General features: G+C 34.7%; 4 protein-coding genes and 1 long non-coding RNA gene across 7 annotated transcripts; 3 read left to right on the top strand and 2 right to left on the bottom strand.

The window, feature by feature from the left end:
* Positions 1–959: 959 nt before the first annotated feature.
* On the top strand, positions 960–5,926 carry LOC111280806 (inositol-tetrakisphosphate 1-kinase 3-like). The gene is made up of 10 exons (XM_022868329.2): positions 960–1,298; positions 1,972–2,053; positions 2,206–2,238; positions 3,627–3,747; positions 3,896–3,988; positions 4,284–4,403; positions 4,495–4,671; positions 4,985–5,040; positions 5,144–5,228; positions 5,364–5,926. Exons 1-10 carry the CDS (start codon positions 1,111–1,113, stop codon positions 5,447–5,449), a joined length of 1,041 nt encoding a protein of 346 aa, XP_022724064.1. The 5' UTR covers positions 960–1,110; the 3' UTR covers positions 5,450–5,926.
* A 138-nt stretch (positions 5,927–6,064) lies between these two features.
* LOC111301347 (uncharacterized) lies at positions 6,065–9,541 on the top strand. The gene is made up of 3 exons (XM_022896948.2): positions 6,065–6,235; positions 7,671–8,354; positions 8,598–9,541. Exons 2-3 carry the CDS (start codon positions 7,729–7,731, stop codon positions 9,313–9,315), a joined length of 1,344 nt encoding a protein of 447 aa, XP_022752683.2. The 5' UTR covers positions 6,065–6,235; positions 7,671–7,728; the 3' UTR covers positions 9,316–9,541.
* A 2,383-nt stretch (positions 9,542–11,924) lies between these two features.
* LOC149519566 (uncharacterized) lies at positions 11,925–16,373 on the top strand. 2 transcript variants are annotated; one of them, XR_016340844.1, is made up of 3 exons: positions 11,925–12,079; positions 12,879–12,950; positions 15,166–16,373. It is a non-coding gene; the product is annotated as an uncharacterized LOC149519566 (long non-coding RNA). The 2 variants fall into 2 exon arrangements; XR_016340843.1 differs by lacking the exon at positions 12,879–12,950.
* On the bottom strand, positions 15,862–18,164 carry LOC111280653 (uncharacterized). Of its 2 annotated transcripts, none has more exons than XM_089758214.1 (2): positions 17,737–18,164; positions 15,862–17,037 (listed from the first exon to the last, which is right to left on the bottom strand). In XM_089758214.1, the coding sequence occupies exon 2, from the start codon at positions 16,980–16,982 to the stop codon at positions 16,248–16,250; it is 735 nt and encodes a 244-aa protein (XP_089614340.1). In that variant the 5' UTR covers positions 16,983–17,037; positions 17,737–18,164; the 3' UTR covers positions 15,862–16,247. The 2 variants fall into 2 exon arrangements, with proteins under 2 accessions (XP_089614340.1, XP_022723826.2); XM_022868091.2 differs by having other exon boundaries at positions 17,725–18,163.
* Positions 18,165–20,584: 2,420 nt separating this feature from the next.
* Positions 20,585–22,488, bottom strand: LOC111301339 (EPIDERMAL PATTERNING FACTOR-like protein 2). Its single transcript, XM_022896937.2, has 3 exons — positions 21,397–22,488; positions 21,251–21,285; positions 20,585–21,160 (listed from the first exon to the last, which is right to left on the bottom strand). Exons 1-3 carry the CDS (start codon positions 21,506–21,508, stop codon positions 20,912–20,914), a joined length of 396 nt encoding a protein of 131 aa, XP_022752672.1. The 5' UTR covers positions 21,509–22,488; the 3' UTR covers positions 20,585–20,911.

Below are 22,488 nucleotides of genomic sequence, written 5' to 3'. Positions count from 1 at the left end.
AAAAAATAATTATATAAATTAATTAAATCAAAATTTGAATTAAAAAATATATATTTATATGATAATATTAAATCTCTTTCCATGCCTAACAAAAATGACATTGATTCCACTTCCACCACGATCAACTATTGAGTTTGGTTTGAATCTTATCAATTAAAAAAAAAAAAAAAGGAGGATTAATCAACTTGTTAAAGATATTACTATTGCCAAATGATAAGCATTACTTCCATTTCAAAATATTGACTTAATCAATCAAATATTATTGTTTAAGTCACCCCATGACAAGTTTTTGCATCTAGAGAGAAAATAGAATAAAATATTTTAAAAAAATTTAAAAATAAAAAGGTTCGGACACGTGTTTTTATCATTTTACGTTTATCATATGTAAATCCTTATCTTTATATAAAAAAAATGAAAACTTTTTTTTTTAGGAAAGAAAAAGAAAAAATCTTAAAAATGGTATTTATACAAGAGGTTGAGAAACCTTATCCATAAATAATAACCATATTTGCCACAAAACAAAAAAAATTAATAAAAATGAGTCTGTCTAAAATTTATATTTTTATTAAAACAAATCAAAAATTATCATAAGTTGTTAATTAACTGATATTGACACTGATTACAAAATTAGGGATTTTGGAGTCAAGTTTCAATTGAAATACAAAAATAATTAATCTTAATATATTAATTTAATTATAATTTAATATTAAAATTTTAATTTATTATAATTAATTAAATAATACTAAATAAAAAATTGATATTATTTAAATAAATAATTAAATATTATTCCGTCACGTCATAAGCCACCGTTCTTTTGATTAATCATCGCCTGCTGTCACACATGTGTGAATGCATCGACATCGCATCACGCGTCGTCCAAAAAATAAGCCAAAAAGCAAGCGAAACATCTAATCAAACCCCTCTCCCAACCAAAACGCCTATTTATACAAGCGTTGTCCGTCCCCAAACGCTCCCTTATTTTTATTTCATTCTCAGTTTTGCTGCGTCTTCTTCTTCGTTTTATTTTGTTTGCTTAACGGGCTCTCTGAAATCTACGGGATCTCCATTTTTACTCGCATTCTCTTTATTATACGCTGATTTTGCTCCCATATGAGGCTGAAGGACGAGTTTAGTCATAATAACGACGACGACGACGAAGAGGAAACCAAAACGATGTCGCAGTGTTCCATCGGAGCTTTACAACAACAACAGAAAAACGTTGTTGTTGTTGTCGGTTACGCCCTTACTTCCAAGAAAGTTAAGAGCTTCTTACAACCAAAGCTCGAAGGTTTTGCCAGGTGAATCTTGGGTTTTTTTTTTTTCACTTTCTAAAGTTTTTTTTAAAGGGTTATCCGAAACTTCTCTTTTTTTTTTGTTCTGATTTTTGGGCACATTTAGGTCTGATTGATCGTTTCGGTATCTAATGTGTGGATTCCAATAGCGAGAATATGCTGCCATTTGATGTCGTTGTCGTTTTGGTTTTGTGGAAAATGAAGTAATTTATGTGAATAATATTACATCAAAACGCTTTGACTCCAACAAGTTAAATATTTTTATTTTATGAGACTATCGTTTATTATGGTGATTATAATATGTCATTTTCAGTATTTATTATTTGTTATTAATGCATGAAGATATTTACATATTTATACTATTTCTTGAAGCAATGATTTTGACTTTGGTAAAGATATAATGCATATTGAATTTTTTACTAATATTACTATAGTCTATATTTTTTGAAGCTGAACTTTCAACTGCCTCCATGGCTCTATTTGTTCCAGTGCCTGCAATATGACCATCAGCTGATGTTAAAATATGGGTCCTTTTCTGTTTTGTTTTTTAATTAAGTGATGTGGTCGTTTTGTGCCTTGATAGGGGAAAAGCTTGGATTTTACGGTTATCATTAAGAATCTGTTGCTGTTGATGTGTTGTTTCTTTCCTTTGTGTGAGTAACTGTGTAAAATGTTGCAGGAATAAGGGGATATTGTTTGTTGCAATTGATCAAAACAGACCTCTTTCGGATCAAGGTCCTTTTGATATTGTATTGCACAAGGTTAGTAGATATTTCTTGACATTTATTTAACTGTCTTTCTTCGCTTTCTCTTTCTTAAATTTCATGATGAAAATGAAAAAAGAAAGGGTGCAAACAAACACTTGTGCGTGCACGGTATTGCTTCACATGACCCATTTTTACTTCTGATGCAGTTGACAGGAAAAGAGTGGCGCCAGATTCTTGAGGTTGGTGCAAATTCTAGATCCTATAATTCTTTTGAGAATGATGGATATCTTGGAATGGTTGAGTATGAAGCCACTTGTGTTTGATATATATACGTCATTCTTTTGATGTGTTTTTACATATGAGGAACCAAATAACCCAGTGACTGGTGTCAGACAATTGGTTTGTGTTTAAATCTCATGAGTGGCTGACATAACCTGCAGACTGCTTGCTCTTTCCTTCCCCATGAAACCTGATTTGATAATTGAGGTGGAGGCCTTAAGCTTCCAGCAAGTGAGGATATTTCTTCTTCCATGCCCATCTAGCTGATTTTTCAGGTTTTCCTTAACATTACCTGCAAAAGAACTTTTTCCTTGTTTTAAATGGCTTCATTTGTCCTGGGTAAATTGTTACCCCTTTCTGTCCTTACACAAACCTAGTAAGTGTAGGATCTGGTACACCGCTTGTATTTGCTATATCATGCTTGGCGACTAGATTTTGCAAGTGCCTCCATCATTTACTCCATTTTTGGCTGCCTTCAGGAAGTGGCTGCCAAAAGGATTCTAATTCAATTTTGAGTCAATTTTTTAGTGGATAAGTTTCGGTATTGGTAATAACTCTAGCACTTGACTAACCCATTCCTGTTAAATAAGTTCTTTTGATGCAATATTTTTTAACTGTGAGCTTTTAGTTGTTGTAAATTTTTTTATGGGGCCTGTGTTGATGTTGATTTTCAAATGGCTTCATGAGTTTTATGTTGCTTAATCTTAAGAGAGTTTCTTAATTTCTTGTGTTGCTGTGTTTATCTGGTTATGTAATGAGGTCCTACCTGACCCGTTGCTTTGCTTTCTTAAAATATCTTGTAGCCTGTATGAGCTATTTTCAAGTTTGAATACTTCAGTTTCAGCTTGAATTTAGGTGCCTGTATGAGCTGTTTTCAAGTTTCAATCAGTGTCAGCATGAATTTGGGTGGATGGTATTCATATGTTGCAATCAGAGGATGATTTGTTAATCACAGTGCTGAATGGAAAAAAATTAGAAATCTGCCTTGTGAGTTTGTATGAATGCCTTACTGGATAACATATGAGCCTGGAATTATGAAGTATTCTTTTTTCTTTTTGGCCAGAAAAATTATGAAGTATTCTGGGTGTTCCTTTTGAAAGCCTTTCTTCCAGAAAGAAAGAATGAAATTTTTATATATAAATGGCAAAAGTTAAAAACAAAGATTGTGAAGCTTTTTCTTTTACTTTCTCGCCAAAGGATTATGAAGTGTTTGGTTTTGGAAAATAATGAGCATTAGGTATATTAAAAGCTAATTTTAGAAAAGTTTCTTTCTTTAGGGCTATTTGTTTGGTAATACACATTTGTGTTGAGTCCAATCCATCTTACATTCTCTGACCTATAACTGCAGGAATATAGACGAACACATCCAGAAGTCACTGTTCTTGATCCTCCTGATGCTATACTTCATTTACACAATCGCCAATCAATGCTACAATGTGTTGCAGATATGAATTTATCTGATTCCTATGGTAATTTGTACTTTTCTTTGTTGACATTAGAACCCAGTAGGAGTCAGACTTTTTCTTCCTCTCTCACTGGAAGCTTTTTGGTTTTTGATGAAACTTTTAAATGAACTCCCATGCTGATCAAAATTAACGTTGATGTTTTACTGTGCAGGAAAAGTTGGTGTTCCCAGGCAATTAGTCATTAAAAGAGACGCATCATCCATTCCTGATGCTGTAGCCAAAGCTGGGTTGATGCTGCCCCTTGGTATGCTATGTTGTTCTAATATGTCATAGCATTCTTTAGGGTCCATTTAAGTTACATAGACTTTTATAGGTTGTGCATTGGTTCTATAATTTGTTTCATGTGGTTTGTATGTCACCTCTGGGATCAGCAGGGGACTGTCACTGGACTTGAATCCTAAAGAGTCTAGAGATGCTTTGTCTAGATAATGCTCCCAAATTATGTGATTTATTTTAGGGTTTCGTTTTTTCCTTAGTCTGATCCTATTTTTTCATGGTAATTCTTTCTTATCAAACTTGCTCGTTCCCATCTGTTTCAGTCGCAAAACCATTGGTTGCTGATGGAAGTGCAAAGTCACATGAATTATCACTTGCTTATGATCAATATTCTCTCCAGAAACTTGAACCGCCTCTTGTTCTTCAGGAGTTTGTTAACCATGGTATGCAACTGCAATTTTTGCGGAGACTTAATAACTATATGGTTTCCAACTTTAATGAGCAATGCCTAACTGCTTCTTTTAATGCCTTTAGGAGGTGTTCTCTTCAAGGTTTATATTGTTGGAGAAGCCATAAAAGTAGTCAGGCGTTTCTCTTTACCTGATGTAACTAAAAGAGAGCTCTCAAAAAATGCTGGTGTTTTCCGGTTTCCACGTGTTTCATGTGCTGCAGCTTCTGCAGATGACGCAGATTTGGACCCTAGTGTGGCTGGTATACTATCCTGTCTAAAATAACTCCTCCTTTGATGCTTCTTCTGCTATTCTTCTTGTGCCTTTTGTAAACATGAATATTTGATCATGTGATTGTATTTGGAATTTGTTTTAAGAAATTTTCATGATTGAGTCAGAAAGGTTGAACCTCAGTTCATTGTGGCTTTTCAGTTGATTTCATGCAAGACATGTGGTTTATGCAGAAAAAAGGGGTTGCTTTGCTTTGAACTGTGTTGAAGTGTGAAAGGCTGTCTTAAGCCATGCCTTTAGTATTCTTGTAGGCCCTCTAACATATGTGTTTCCTTCCATTGCAGAGCTTCCTCCTCGCCCTTTACTTGAAAAACTAGCCAAAGAACTCCGTCGACGACTGGTAGTTATTTAAATTTTGACTATTAGTTTTCTGGTCTATACATAATGCCAATCTGTGGATTAATTTTGCATTTTTCCTACATTTCTATGCTTGTTATATGTAGGGTCTTCGGCTATTTAACCTAGACATTATCCGGGAGCATGGAACCAGGGATCATTTTTATGTCATTGACATTAACTATTTTCCTGGCAAGTGAAACTTCTATTCTATAACCATCATGATGCCAGTTTTGCACCTGGTTTAAAGCCCATTTTATTCTTTTATTCAATGCACCTTGCAAACATGCTGACTTGCTCTTGAATTGTTTGTGAAAATATTTGCAGGGTATGGAAAAATGCCTGGGTATGAACATATATTTACGGACTTCCTCTTGAGCCTTGTGCAGAGCCGATACAAGAAGAAATCATGATACTCACCTTCTTTAAAACCTTCGGGAATCAGGGTGTTAAAAGACAACATGCAATTCAAAACTCCAATACATCGGATGGTCTCTGTAAACCATATGCAAGATGAGGTCTCATGCTTGTTTCGTTGCCTTGTATAGCATCGTGTAATTCCTGCTAGCAGCTGGAGATCAGGAGGGTGCATTTCAAAGTGCAAAAAGATCCGAACCTCCAAATTCTGTCATTGCATCGGGCTGGTAGGATTTTCCCTGCTAAATAGTTTATGCTGTAAAACAGCTCTCTGGAAATCAACTTGCTGTGCTCCACTCTTTTGTTAACATGGTGATAGGAGAGCAGTTGGAGCAATCACGTCTGATGTTTATTAATACACACATTGTTTTGTTCCTTGCAATATCTTTGTCTTGTATGGAGTGGAGTTCATTAGAAGGATCCTTGTCGACTGAACTTAAACGAAATTTAAGACAGTTTCAGTTTCAACTTCATTTATAATAATCCTTTAAAAGTGAAATCCATGACTAAGCACAAAAACCCTCAACCCACTTGAAACAGGAGAGGAGCCTGTAGAGCAGAGTCAGCGAGACCAACCTCGGTAACACCACCAATTCTTGAAATCAGGGTCCAATCAGGAGGGAGTGGAGAGCGTAAATCCTGCTTATATCCCATGGCTGCGTCTTGCGTGGCCTTGTCTTCATGTGATGCTTCGTTGCCTTCTGTGGTGTCCGACCAACATTCTATAACTAGCCCACCGTTGGAAACGGCGGAAGATCGAAGACTTGGTGTCTTAAATGAAGGTACAGATCCAACTATTTTTAATTTTATTTTTAAACAAATAATAATATACTAAATTACTAAAAATAAAAAGATGACATCAGCATATCATGGCTAAGGTCAAAGTTTTTTCGCCCTCTTCCGCAAAAGAAAAGTAAAAAGCATCCCAATTACCCACGTGTGTACAGCATTCAAATCCTCTCCACACATTTCAAAATCAGCAATCAGATTCTGATCCTAACCGCCGGATAAAATCAAAACCCTCCAAAATCCAGATTGGACGAACCCAATTCCACTCGGACCCACCAACTAAAAACTAAAAAAACAAAAAAGAAACTCACAATTGCAGCACAACCCACGTGCGGTACCAAGATTAGATTAACAAATTAAAAAAAAATGGAGCCTACAATTTTGTTAGGAGAGAAAGAGAGAGGCCTCGCTCACCTCAGAAACCGTCAGCTTCCATCCCCACGGGCAATTAACGCCAACCTCTACTCAGTTGTCCATCCAACAGAGAATATATCATCTAGTGTTATAATTAAAATATTAATAAAAATTTAAAATTGTTAGATTTATTAAAATATTACGTAAAGTCTACGATGAATGTTCAAATAATTTTTATTATTATTGAATAATGGGAATATTTTGGGAAAAAAATTATAATTGAAATGCTCCTCCGCCAACCCCCTCTGCCCTGTTACAAATAGAGAGAAACTGTGTCCAAAACGAAAAAGAAAATGACAAACAAACAACAAACCTAGGGGATTAAACATGAAGACAGTGTTTGGCTTACTATCATTTTCGGTTTCCAAAAGCGAATTTCCTTCACGTTTTCCCATGTAGCCTCAGTTCACAATCTCACATTTTTCTTAGCTTAAACCTTTTTTATTTTCTATTTATTGCTATATGTTGATGATTAGAATGTAATATATTTCAGTAAAAAAATTTATTATATGTAATTTTAAAAAATTATTTATATTATTTAAATAATTAAATTAAATGCTTGAGAGTATCGAATTTATTAAAATTATTTTTAATGAGTCAAATAATTTTAAAAATAAAAAATAAATACTTAAGCACATATATTTGAGTTTGTTTAATAAATAAATTTAATTTTAAATTTTTTTATTTTAAAATATTGTTAAAATATTTTTTATTTTAAATAAATATAGTTAAATAAAAAATAGAGTGATTCAAATAATTATATCTAAACAAAATATATAATTATATAAAATGTTATAATTTTTTTAATTGATTTATTTTATAACTATTTATTTATTATAAATAAAATTTTTTAATTAATCAATTTTATTATTTTTAATTTAAAAAATATTTAAAATTTTATTTTATCTTATAAATATAATTACTTTTAAAATAATATTATTCAAATCTCAAAATCATTTTTTTATTTATTTTTATTTTACTAAATTTTCTAATACTATATATATATACACACAGACTGTAAGTGTTGGAAGAGAAAGGGCAAGTCCACAAACAAAAAAAAAAAAACAAAAGAATGGACCCTTGCCCTTTCGTACGACTTACCGTTGGTAATCTAGCTTTGAAAATTCCGGTTGCGTCTAAACCGGCGCGGTCCGTTGTTCACCCTTCTTTGTCGCCGTGTTTTTGTAAGATTAAGATTAAGAATTTCCCTTTACAAACCGTCGCTGTTCCCTACACTCCGTCGGAGAATCAGTTCCCCGACAGTCCGCTGGAAACCCTTGCCGCTACTTTCCACCTCAGCAAGGCCGATATCGACAAACTCGCAGCGAAATCGATCTTTTCCGCCAAGGCTTGCCTCAAAATCGCTATCTACACTGGCCGGAGAGGCACTACTTGCAGGTTTAACTCTGGCCGTCTGCTAGGGAAAGTGTCGGTGCCGTTGGATCTGTCGGGAACTGAATCTAAGGCTTGCGTTTTACGCAATGGCTGGATTTCGGTTGGGAAAGAAGCTAATAAAGGTTCGTCAGCTCAGTTTCACTTGAATGTTAAAGCGGAACCCGACCCGAGATTCGTTTTCCAGTTCGACGGGGAACCTGAATGTAGTCCTCAAGTGTTTCAGATCCGAGGAAATATCCAGCAACCCGTTTTCACTTGCAAGTTCAGTTTTAGAAACACCGGTGACCGAAATCAAAGATCCAGGTTGGTTTTTACACTTTCTAATTAAATAACTTTTCAGGCTTTTTGTGAAGTAGTTAATAAATTTAAATACAAAATAGTATGGTAAGCCAAAGTTAAAAGTTTGCCAGATTATGTCCTTAATTGAAAACTAATAAAAATTTTGATTTCATGAAAAAGTTCGTTTTTTTTACTTTTTACGGTTTAGTTAGTTTGGAGTGTTTGTTCTTTGCTTGTGGAGTAATTTTTTCAGTTAAAATTGGACAGGTCGTTACAGTCAGAGACAAGTAGCTCTCGGAGTTGGTTAAGCTCGTTTGGAAGCGAAAGGGAAAGGCGAGGAAAGGAACGAAAAGGGTGGTCAATAACGGTCCACGACTTATCCGGCTCACCTGTTGCCGCCGCTTCAATGGTCACTCCTTTCGTGGCTTCACCGGGTTCGGACCGAGTCAGTCGTTCTAATCCCGGCTCATGGCTTATTCTCCGTCCGGGAGGTGGCACCTGGAAACCCTGGGGCCGTCTCGAGGCTTGGCGTGAACGTGGCTCTTCTGATGGACTTGGTTACCGTTTTGAACTCATTCCTGATATGAGTGCCGCGGCTATTGTTCTAGCCGAGTCGATACTGAGTTCCAGTAAGGGAGGAAAGTTTGTTATTGACCTTGGGGGAAGCAGCGGCGGTTCAAACGGGCGGGCAACGACGGGAAGTGCGACCTCGCCGGCGTGTAGTCCAAGGAGTAGTGGGGATTGCGGGTACGGATTGTGGCCATTTTGCGTGCATAGAGGGTTTGTAATGTCGGCTGGCGTGGAAGCGGAAGGCAAGTGTAGCAAGCCTTGCGTGGAGGTGAGTGTACAGCACGTGAATTGTACGGAGGATGCAGCTGCATTCGTGGCTCTAGCTGCTGCCGTTGATTTGAGTATGGATGCTTGCAGGCTTTTCTCTCAACGGTTAAGAAAAGAGCTCTGTAATCACCAGGATTCACTTGACTGATTCCGATTTTCCCACGTTTTTTTCGGTCCTTTTTACTGATGTTTTTTTCCTGAGTGGATGTGTTTTAGGTTCCATCGCAGAAAAGCAAGAGGTTTTTTTATTTTACTTTTTTACCACTAACAAACAAGAACAATCCAAAACAGTATGTACAGGATTTACCCATTTGGCTTGTGTAATTTTTTTTTGTAACGCCATCAATTGTCAATTTCCAGTTGGGAATTTCTCTGATTATCTTTGCTTTAAGTAGCGTTCTTCAGGCATGTTACTTAAATAAGTAACGGTGTTAATGATTGCTTACTTGACTTTGAGAACAAATCAAGGATCGAACAACTGGAGGGTTGTTAGGAAATGGACAAGGGTTGGGGTGGATGCACGTTAAGTCGTTACTACTTCAAGAATTGTTTAATGGATTATAGCTGTAATCAGCTACCGGCCCCCGTTTTAAGAGCTTCCTTTGCATAAAATCACGGTTTTGTTACGACTTTTTTTTTTTTTTTTTGGTGTCCATTAATTATTAAATTCACCGGGTTAGCTGAGTTTCACATTCATAACGGACAGTTTTAGTTAACAAAGGATTCGTAGCTATTACACAAGCGTATTTTTTATTCTGAACGAAAGTGCTGCAAAGGGAAAGTAGTTAAGGCCTAGATTTGGTTGCGCAACGCCTATTAGATTGGGTACATTCGAATTTCTGTTGTGGCCAAATGGGTGTTTGAAGCAATGTGGACCATGACCTAACCCTTCAGCTTCTTATCTTTAAAAAGGAAGATGGAAAGAATGGGCAGTGGGACTATTTGCATTAAAAAACAAACTTTCAATACACTAAAAAAAATTATTTAAATATTTATTTATTAATTAATTTTTTATCTTTTATACTTATTTTTAGTAAGTTATCGAAAATGAATATTTTAAAACTTCTTCAATATATCACAAAATTTATTTTTTAATTTTATTGGAGGTTTATTTTCGAAAAATATTATAATTATTTAAAAATTTATATGGATTTCAAGTATGTCAAAAAAGTTTTTGCATATTCATTTTTGAAAACCTTCAATAATTTTTGAAAATTTATCTTTGAAATAATTGACTCATCACCTCAAATTGTATTATTAAACTTAAAACATTAAATTTTTAAAATAAAATATAAAATCAAATAAAAAAACAAATAATTTATTTATGATTCTAAGTTCTCTAATATTAAAGAGGCAATTGGATCTTGATTTAAGCTTAATTTTTAAAAGGTTTAGGGTTTTTTGATAAAAAAAAAAAGTGTGAGGTGTTTGAATTTTTTAATAAATTAATATTTTAATTTAGGATGTAAAAAAAAAAGAAATATTAATAATAATGGAACGTGAAAAAACAAAAAAAGTGAGTATAAATTCTACCGCTCAAAGAATGGGAGGGAACTAAGGGACTTGAAAGGGTTTGAGGGAGAACGCGTCTGGTACTCTACACTCTACAGTACTCTGCACGCACAGAATGGCTAAATTTGTTGGCATTAAAATTACTGTAGTAAATTTCAAATTTTAATTTTAAATTTTAATACATATAATAAATTTTTTATATTTATGTAAAAAGTATTTAAGATATTAAAACAATTTTCAAATTTTATTCAGTTTTAACCGATGAAAAAGAAATCCAATCAACCGTCCAACGTAACATCAATGGATCAATCAACTGAAAATGAGCATTAAATATTTTGTATTCTAACAAAATGATCTGTTAGTTAGAAAAAAAATTTTCCTATTGGAGATTATGCCACCACCGGACAATAGTACGACGTTCATTCATAACATCCCGGAGAAGTCCAGATCAATAAGAATATAAGCAAAAAATAGAAATAAAAGATTCCGACATTTTCTCACACGTCACATTCAGATGTGGTTAAAAATCTTAATCACAATCTTGTTTTGGGTGGTCGGATCCCCCATTTTGAAACCTATGGCTTTCTGCAGAAAACTATTGCCGTACTACTTTAGAAAAAGCGAGGCGATGACGGCTTGCTCTCCGTCTCTCCGGGCGAAATACGTCACTATCTAATAAATTTCATTAATGAAATTTAAAATATTATATTTATTTTTATTCTCGATATAAAAAGTTATTAATTTTTTTATATGTGATATTTTGAATTTGTTTCTGATTTATTCATTAATATTTGGTTATAATGTAAATGGAATATGGACATAGTTTATTATGTGACATTTTATCAGATAATAATAATAATAATAATAATAATAATAATAATAATAATATTTAAATAACATTTAAACGGTATGTTAATGAATAGATGAAATTTAAAACAAATTCAAAAAAAATTATGAATAATAAATGGAGAATTGAAAATTTTTTTAAAAAATACGATTTAATGATAAAATTTATTCCAAAGAATACCTTAGATAAATAATAAATTTGTTTATATTTTTCCAAAAAAAATATATTTATATTTATTAAATTATTTCCAATGAGATATGTAAGTTTTGTTTTATCCTCTAACTATTAAACATTTTTTTGGAGGGTAAAAGTGGGAATCCAAGTCAAAGTCTTGCTAAAATAGTCAAAGTCAAAACATTAATCCATGACCATGACCGTCCAAAAGGGTGCAACTTTACTGGTCCAGTTGAAGTCAAAAGAGGAGGGAAAAAGCAAAGCCCAGAAGATGAAGGCGTTGGGATGGTGGTTAATGCTGGTGGCTTCACTTCGATTAGCCTCCGTTTGGTTTGGCTTCTTAGATATTTGGGCTCTTCGTCTCGCCGCTTCACCACCCGTAAGCTTCTTTCTCTGACTCTTTGGTTGCTTAATTCTTTACTTTTATTTTTAATTGTTTTCTATGTTTTGTTTTTTGTGATATGGTTTTCGAAAAGATCACTTCATCTTACACGAACAAATTTTAATTTTTAACAAAGGAATTGTGTTTGTTTTTTCTGGGTTATGGAGACAAGGTGCTGTTTTTGTGTGCTTGCCAACTGTTCGGTTATGTCTTTTTAAGTTAGAGTTCGAAGCTCCAAGCTTCAATACCCAGACTAAAAAATGTCGAAAAAGTGTAATTTGGGATCCCAAAGTACAGAGATTTTGAAGATTCTTATACGAAAAATAATGTTAGCTTTGTTGCTTTGGGAGCAATGCTTTTGTAAAACTAGTTGTAATGAACTATTTTCTTTATCTTCTAAAAGGAAACTAGAAGTTCTTTGAATTGGATCAATTGAATGATTCATTGAGTGATGGAATATTTTCTACGCATGAAGAGATTAATAAAGATTGTCTAGTCTTCAGTTCGTCTTACTTTGTTTAAACTTTACTACTCATTAGCATGCTTTTTAGCTTAAATTAATGGAATATTTTTGCTTTTCTGGATCTAATAACTAAGATTTGCTAGCTCTCATTGAAATGCTTCGTCAAAATTTTCCGCAATAAACACATGAGGATAAGTTCAAGTCCAATTTCCCGTTTTGTTCTTTGCACTGAAATTTAGATTCTTGCTTAATAGTCCAATGCTGATGATGCATGTTACTTGAAGTTAGATTTTGATCCAATGCCTTTTTGCTTTTGTCTTGGTTGATGAGAAGGAATGAGGGTCGAGGAGAGTGCAAGATTGATTATATCTACCTAAGTACCAAAGCCAAGAAAGATACATGCTGGTGGGTTTCAGATGTAATAGTTCAGTCAAAAAGTCGACAAACTTTGAATTATCATGTAATGGTGGATTCTATGAATAATAACAAGGTGGATGAGTTTGTTAAGCCGACAGCTGATTTTGGGTCCATTGTCCAAGAAAGATATAGGATGTTAGAATTGGAGTAAACAAACACAAAACAGATTTGGTGCATCTGAAATTCTAGATGTGTTCATTGCAGCATCAAGCATGGTTCATTTAGTGCATGTATAAGCCATTTGCATATTTGAAGTAAAACACTATGTTCGTGGAAAAGGGGTCATTGTTGGTTTCTTGCATTAAGACTTAATAATGAGGACATCTGGACTTTGATTCAAGTTGAGACACATTGAAGAAACTATTAATCACAAATTTTTTAAGGGAATGGGTTTGGTTTACAAGGCAATAGTATTTGAATCCAGAGGTTAAGGAAGATAAAAATATTTGGATTTTGACTATGATATCACAAAATTAATACTCTTAGAACGATGTGAAAATGTCCCTGGTCCTTTCAGGGTCTTTGGCTGCATGCGTATACAGTTCTGCCTTTGAACTGTACGAGTATGCTATAGCAAAAGGGAACAATAGGAAGGGTTACCTAAAATTTAAGTTAATACTATGCAGTCACTCCTTATTCAATGTATATATATCAGATATGGCTTGAGCGTGATATATTGTACATGTAATCCAGTGGAGATACTATTTTTGAGCAAAGCATGCCTTACTTTTTCTGAGGCATCTTGAAGGTGTTTCATGACAAAAATTAAAACTAGTTCTCTATATCCTTGATGATATGTTTTGCCTTATCCAAGTTGATTCTTTTTAATATTTCAAGTATCTATTTCAATCAAGATAAAGGAGAATTCCTCTCTAGAGTTTTTTTTTTGGTATTAAGAAGCTCTAAATTCTTTTAAAATACTGCTACCTCATAGCTTGGATATATTATGGCATGACATGGATAATCATATGATAATCTGACCTTGAGATATCAATAATTGTCAGTTATGGCATGGATTTTTTTTTTTAAACATTTTATTCCAGTTAATGAATTTGCTACTGTTCCGTTTTATTTCTATGTTAGATGGCAACTTTATTACCCTTGCAGTTGAGTTTTCCTTCTGTACCCTTATTTACAAGTTAAACCATTTTCTTTTTTTTGGCCAAAAGAACAATTTTTGCTTATAAATATTAGAAAATGGAAAAAGACTCTGATATCAGTACAACAACAACACAAAAAGCCTTATATCCCATACACTGGGGTCGGCTGTATGAAAAACCAAATAAGAGAATCAAGTTAGGTTGTAGTTTGAATCAAGACTCTGATATCAGTATAGTTATAAAAACGTTTTCATCTCAGATTGCAATTTGTTTTCTGCTGAGGAATAATATGTCATTCCGGGTCTTGCTAATCATCATCTCCTATTTGTTTCTAACTGACGCAGTGACTAAAGTTCACAGAAGGACATTTGCTGTTTGGACACTTTTGAATTGTACTCTCTGCTTTCTTTGTGCATTTAACCTGGAAAATAAGACACTGTACTTGGTGACATTTTGTCATTCATTTATGCCTTTGGTCACTTTTTGACTGAATACCTCTTCTATCAAACAATGGCACTTTCAAATCTGACAACTGTAGGTATATTTGCATGTATGTTGTTCATAAGGAAACATGCATAATCTTTGAGTTTGTTTTATTTTGTTACTGCTTTTGAGTGAAGTTGTTGAAATCTTTTCCTTGACTTTTTACTGTTTTTATGGCATCAAATTTGTAAATTGTATAATTAATCAGTTTTATCATTTGATGAATAACAATAATATATATTCTGCAATTGCCGGGTTTGTAGCTATTATGTTGCAATTACAACCAGCATAGAACTACTTCGAACCAAGGCAGTTCTAAGCTTCTATGACTGCAAAAAGCCAAGTCTCTGCTTGCTAAAGCCTGAGATCTCATATGAATCTTTCTTGTCCCTCCTGTAGTATGCCCTGATCTAACAAATCATGGCATCAACGTTTTTAGCCAAAACCACAACTTGCTCTTAGATATTTATTTTTCATTGTAAAGTCTTTGGTTCACCAATCTCCGTGATCAGGTTAAAATGTTTTGGCTTATCATTTTCCATGAGACTTTGATTAACTATGTGAAGGTTGCCATTTTTGCCTAGAATTAATTATGTTTTTTTTTTTCTTCTCAAAATCAGGGACATCAATTCTAGGGATGCTGTTACAGTGGAATGCACATCATCAAAGACATGTCAAGCATTCCTGAAAATCAACTCATTTACTTTCAGTTGCTTTAGTCTCGGTATTGATTTTATATTCTCAATCAGGACTAACTGATAACGGCTGTTTTCAATTAGATTGTGGAGTTCTTGGAACCTATGACGTGGAACGAACCAAGTTATACATCCTAGTAGCTTACGCTTAGCCCAGTTCTTTTCACTGACCAACCTTTCCTGTCTTTGCATCTTGAATTGGATAGTCAGATGTTACTGTGCACATGTCAGCAGATAGGCTTAGGGGCCCAGATTCCTGCCCGAGACTTTGCAAAGAGATGGACAAACGTTGGAATGTAGTGCATGTTGGCCTGATGACGACCTCAAAAGCCCAAAAACGATGTGTGATTGACGACTTCCCTTCTCAGCAGACTCTTCTAAGACCAAAAAGGATGGAAAACAAAGAAAGGAAAAGGCAAGTAGACAGAATTTCGAAGGCAGCTTCCATCCTCTTGTCTGGAAATTCTTCTCAACATGCATCATGTTAGGTTGTGCTAGCCGTTTGCTTACTAATTCATGGCGATTAAGAATAAAATGCGTGGTTTCTTTATTGAGTTTTCGTCAGAATCACTGGGATAAATTGTGGTGTATTTTTCAATAGAACAATAGAAGTTCTTCTGGTTGACAAAATATGAGGAAGCTTGGCATTGAACAATTGAACTGACACTTTTACAAGTTACAAGCTTATTGATTCCACACCAAAGTGGTTCCATTTCTTCCTAATAAGTGGCAATCTTGACAAATTTCTTGGACAAATGCTAAACCATTTTTGTACAGTTGTTCAGCTACAGAATTATTTTCTGAAGAAAGAAAGAAAGAAGCAGCCATCTACTAATACATAATAAACCCAACGATGTATATGTCGCTCAGGAACTAATGTGAACTTGTTCTGCTGCAACTTCACTGTGATTTGTTACATTTTCCTTCTCTAGCAAAGTGTGCAAAAGGTATTGATAGATCCTATCAAATTTTCATGGTGAAACAAAGAATCCAAAGACCAAACAGGCTCAATTCTCTGTAACACTTACTTTCTCACTTCTTGTTGATGATAATAAGATTTCTATTGTATTCTCTGGTATGCCACCAAGTCTCTTTTGGCTGCTTCTGATGGAAAAAGCTTCATTTAAACTGGATACCGTTTCCTTACCTCTTCGTTTTACTTTCTTTACCATTTCGCCCACACTTCTCAAACGTCGAATTTGCGCAGCAATTCCGGAATCAAGGTTGCTTTGCATAACGGCACTTGAGGCACCATCACTCTTGTAATGCTCCAGCTCTCTTGGATCCTGTAAATTTTCGTCACCTTCATTCATGGCTTGTTCTTCTAATAAACTTAAATTCTCAATTTGGTTTTCATTCTCTCTATCTTCTTCATCAATGAGATCCTCAACTTCCTCACTTTCTTCCCCTTCCGCTATCTCTCGATCACGCCTATCTATCTCATTTCCATCATCTTCACTTTCCTCAGGTTTACTCTCTTCCACCTCTTCTGCTTCAATTTCTCCACTTTCCTTATTGTCAGTGGATGACCCTTGTCCTTGAAGATCAAGGTCCTTCCTCCCAAGTTTTAAGGCTTCATGCTCACTCGTTACCTTTTGGAAAATTCCACTTCCCTTATCGTAAGGGTTCCTAACTTGGTTCAGCAACCAGATGCAAAGGGCAAGCAAGGCGCATATCTGAAGAACATGCTTTACCTTGAAGCCTTTATACCTCTGGTTTCTACTAGCTGATTGCTTTAGCATGATGAACCCTTGCGTATGTTTCCTTCAGTATCAGAAGCAAAGAGCCAAGCTTTATCTGTCCAAGCAGGATCAAGAATCAACTCCAACTCTAAATATCTTAAGCTGAATTTATTTAATCCCCCGGTTATTCATTGAAAGATAACTGGTATAAAAGAAAATAACTTTTGAGGTATGAGTTTCTTTTGATAATACAAAATGTGGGTTCTTTTCCATAGGGTTTAACACAAAGATGATAGGATAACAAAGTTCACAGAGGAAGCATGATAGTGTGATGTAGTTAGACAAAAGTACAGATTGTTGCGTCACTCAAAAAAAGGGATCTCCTTTCATTAATGAGACGTTGAGCACCCAACTAATTCTCCACCTGTGAATCGTAGATGTTTTTGGGTTTTCTTTTTATCTATGGGCCATAGTGAAGACAAAAAAAAAAAAAAAACCCGACTGCTAACCCTTTTAACCCAGACAAGTCCCCGATAGATATTTAACTTAGCACAAACACAACCGACACCAACATTAAATCCCTTTCAACTTAAAAACCAGACAAATCCTTTCAAATTTGAGAAATTTGCTTAAGAAATTAACAAAGAACAACATAGGAATGAATCAAAAAGAAATTGATAAAAAAAAATTCCCGACAGCCATAATGCAGGCCAGAGAAAGGTGGGAAGAAGAAAAGATACCGTCTTGAAAAGGCAGATCCGCAATAAAAAAAAAATGTAAACTTGAAAAAGAAAAAGAGTACCCCTTTTGTGACCTGGAATCTTGGATTCAAGTATATCCAACGGAGTGTGTGCTTTCACTAGCAGTAGAGGCAGCAGCAACGGTAATGTTTCTGGTCCTTATCTTTCTCCAAAGAAATGGTAAGATCAGAAGGGTGTGGTGGACACAACGGAATAGCCATAAAAAGGAGAAGTGAGGTAGTTGAAAGGATATGAAATGAAAAGAATACAGAACATGGCGGGTTTATCTTTGAAGAAAGGGGTAGCGAGAGAGAGAACTGAGAAGTGAATGTGAGAAAAACACTTGAAACTGAGAAATGTCAGCCTACATTGCACTTGCCAACAACTTGATGTCAATTGTTTTATTCATTGGTTTCATGTGTGGGTTCATGACAAGTCTATGTAATATCATGTCTAATGTGTGGATGTTGTTTTCTTGGTGTCGCATTCCAAATTCCTATCCAGGCCAGGTCATGTTCTCCACAGGAAGCGTCCCTGTAGATATAGCATGCTTGAAGAATACAATATTCCCAGTAATTTCTTAATATTTGCTAGGTGGCTTTTGCTCTCTCTTTTGGGTATCCCTTCAGATAAAGTTGGTAATCCAATTCGTTTTATGAATTTTGATCTAATTTAATTTTATAATATCATATTTTTTAAATTCAATTTTGAATCGTATCAAATAATAATAATAAAAAATTAAAATCAGATTTTAAAATTATTTGATCTGATTTAATCTTATATATATATAATTTATTTTTTATTATTTATTTATATATATTTAATTTTATATTTATATTAAAAATTATATTTTATAATTTAAAAAATAATATTTTATTAATTTTAAATCAAATCGAATCGAATATAATTTATATAATATTAACTCAAAACGGATTTGAGTGTAAAAAAAAAAAAATTTAAATCAAATCAAATTTAAATTTTTTTAATATAAAATCAAATTAAATTTGAAATAAATAAAAATTTATCTCCGTTGTTATTCCTACCTTCAGCGGCTCCAAACTTTACCAATGGGTGGAAAAACTTCAACTCTATCAATCTAACGGGACGAGTTGTTTTGTACTAGGCATCTCAGGCTTCCAATTCCATGAACAAGTAATGAAAAACATGACTGTAAAAATTTTTATCCGCAAAAAAATTCCAATACACACAACATTAGCTCTTCCTTAGCAGTAATTTTTTCAATTTGCAGCTTTCTTAAAGGGCTGAGACAGTTTTCCCTTTTTTTTTTTTTTTATGCATGTGAGAAAACTCAAATGGAAAAGAAGATTCAGTCATTGATTTTTAATCCTCCCGAGAGGGAATTACCAATTGCCTATTTATTTGTGCATAGTAAATTTCACAATTGAGTTTAATAATTTAACTTAAATGATTATTCTCATTGAATAAAAAGTTAAAAGTTGTTCAGATTAGTTTTTTTTTTTTTTTTTTATTCCCTGATCAAATGTACCAAAAGAAAAAGGTGAATTTCACTCTTATCATAGTAAAAATTTTCTTTGCATTGCTTGCCTCTCAGATATGTCCATTGAAGATATAATATTAGAGCTCATGCATCCAGGCAAAAGGACATGAAAAACCGAATGGTGCCCTTTTCAACTGAAACCCTGAAATCTCCTTTGCTAATCACTGGTGGGCTACTGCCACGCACCACAACCACCAGAGTCAGAAAAGTAGGAACAGTAAACCTTTGCCTCTCAAGGTGTTCGCGAGCTTAAACATTAATGAAGTTATGATGATTAGTACAAATTCACTCCACCTGTTAAATTCCTTCTCTTATTAGCAAACAAGCGGTTTCCTTTTTTTCAAACAAGGGTAAATCACGGCATTTTAAACTGTTCATACATGTTTGAAGTTGACTGAATGACTCATATCATGAGTTTGTGGATATGATATTTGGTGGGAAATTTAATATTACTGCTTGATTGGTTTTGAAACTCATCTATTTAACACCTGGGTTTTCTTTTCTTTTTTTTTTTGCGTTTTTTATGGCAAAATTTTCTAATATAACGTCAAGTTGCAGCTTAGGTATTGTCACCGGTCACCTCTAATAAGCATTAAAGATGAAAGAAAGCAAAGAGTGAAAAGAAAAATGAATACCCCAAAAACCCAAATAAAAAGATGCCACCCCATCCATCCATAGTTTTGATTTGCAAAAGAACTGAAAGGGGGAGGGAGGAAGCAGAGCAAGCAGACAGCAGCTCTGCAAGAGTTAATGAATGAAGATGATGAGTTCTTCACTTCTTCACAAGTCTCTCTGCAATCTTTTTCAGGTCCATAGTCAATGCAGCATTTGATGTTTTCAAAACTATTTAACAGGAACGGAAACAGACAAAAAACAAATATGGCAGTTCATTTATTGACATAAGCTCCAGGGAGAAAGCATGGTCCATATCTTGGAATGGAACTCTTTTTATTTCATCTTGCATGCGTTTTCTCAGCCTCATGGGGTTACGAGAAAGATTTAAGGAGAGTGATCACTTAACAGTATCTTTACAAAAGATCATTGTCTTCTTCAAATATCTAAAATTTTCTTCAACTTTGACAGCACGTGAAGATTATTTTGATTCATCTATAGCTTCAATTCACCTCTAACCATTTAAAATTTTACTTTACACTTTTGACTTGCTCTTACAAGAATCGAATACAATGCTGTAAAACTTGGTAAGAATTTCTGGCAGATTCGCTCATTTTAATGTTATGATCATTGTTAATAATGATTTTTTAAGGGAAAATAGAAGGGAAATAATGAGATGATAGGGTACGTTAGGCATTTATCACTTCGAGGTAGGCTTTCTAAAATGCAACACAGCCTCAGCTTTCTCTCCAGACTCTGGAGTTTGGTGCCCAAATCTTGTAAGATACGAAAGCAGAACTGTCTGACAGACTTGATCAACACCCATCTTTGTCTCTTTAAAATTACCCAGGTCGTCACTTGCCATCAAAATCAACAAATTTCACCTCACCTCCCAAAATATTAAAAAACAAAATCTAAATTTTAATGACAGTGAGTTAAGGTATCTTAATCTGTTTAACTCTAACTAAAGAAAACAAATAATGGACAAAGCCATGTAATCATATTTCTACCATGCAAGAGAGGAGAGTGAAAAAGACAAAGGTATAGAATCGAAGTCATTTTATCCACAGTTGAAAAAGGTGCATTTACGCTAAACATTGTTTTCTTTTTACTTACAATCAAGGATTGAAAATCTGGTTCCCACACTTGCATTTCCAACTCAGGGGCTTGTAGTTGGAGATGTCATCGCCTCTAGAGTAAGCAGTTGAGAATACTGCAGCTGAGAATTGGGGGTTTTGGGATTGTGTTGTGACAGGAACTTGAATTGCCTCACAGTGCGGGCAGGAACTGCACCTTCTCTCGCACCTTGGTGGCCTCGACCCGAGCAGACTTCTCATCACCAATGTCTTCTCCTCTTCAATTCCTTTCTGTACATAGAACATTATTGAATTCTGTCACTTCTAATTGGATGTCAAGAAAGACGCAAGATTATACATGAAATGGAGTTATGACCTGACCTGAGCAACCTCAAGCAACGTGGAGAGAGACCTTCCTGGAATACATGAAAGCAAGTGAAGATGAAGTCAAAGTCAATGATTCGAATTTTTTCTATTTTAAATTTGGAAATAGTTTTTTTGAAATTTAGACAAGGAAACAAACTTACCTTCTGCAGCTATGAATCTAACTTGAGTCAAGCTTGAAACCAGAAGAAAAAGCAAGGAAACAATAAGGTGTCTATTTCTGTGGCAACAAACAGAATTTGGAGCGCTGCTCATTTTTCTCAAAGAGAGAAGGGGCTGGTGGGTGTTCAAAACCTTAAAGGAGGAGAGATACGGGATGGGATATTAGAGCAGTAAATTAATAGGACCAACGCCAGGGAAATTAAATATAGTTGGTAGTGTAGAACGTAACTGAATCTGAATTCCTGAAAAGTGTCCCAAGGAGAGTTTTTCAGTACTTGAATGCCACCTTCACAATGCAAAAAAGATGAGTCTGTTTTTTCACCTTGTGTGGCTCTAAAGTCTGAATCGAGGATGGAACGTGGAAGGGAAAAAATAGCACTGCAATGAGGCTAAAGGCAAATGAGGACCTCAACCGGAAAGGGAAGGACCTCGGCCTCGTTTCATGAGCCACCAAGAAACCAAGGATCCTTACCATTTGAAGAATAGGAAAAAAATGAAATAGAACGAAAACAGCTGTAGTAGCAGAGGGAGGTAGAAAGCAAAAGGATCGACAGCACAGCCAGGTGAAAAGATTGAAAATGACAACAAAAACAGCAACAAAGGAGATGACACAAATGCCAAATGATAGAGAGTTTTCCACAATGGAGATGGGTTTATGTAATGTCAATTTGTCCCCCCGCTTTTACGTTCCTCCTGGAGGGGAGGTGGGCTTGGATTTGGGTTTTGGCTGGTGGGTCGTGGCCAGTTCCACTCCAACACGCCAAACCCCTCCTCTCCTCTCTATCAATTGGGAATACTTAAATAGTATTTGCATGAGTATTTCCTAAGGAGGATACTATTTTGGGGTTGGTACGTAAGACTGTGGAGTTTGCTTGATAACTTACCGGGTTGGTTGGAGAGTTGAATATTTTATCTGCAAGCTCACGCATGCTTTTTGGACTGAACTCCTATACTTAAACAGAGACCAATGTATATACTCTGCAAAGACACCTAATTACAGCAGACTTCTCGGGTGCTCCAATTTTTAAGATACCATTTCAATGTTGTCAAAAAGAAATTCAGCTCCAGAAATC

The sequence above is a fragment of the Durio zibethinus genome, chromosome 3, assembly GCF_047325235.1.
Source record: "Durio zibethinus cultivar Kanyao isolate XHJ-2024 chromosome 3, ASM4732523v1, whole genome shotgun sequence".
NCBI lineage: Eukaryota > Viridiplantae > Streptophyta > Magnoliopsida > Malvales > Malvaceae > Durio > Durio zibethinus.
Note: the sequence above shows the minus strand (reverse complement) of the source record. Positions and strands in the feature narration are given on the sequence as shown.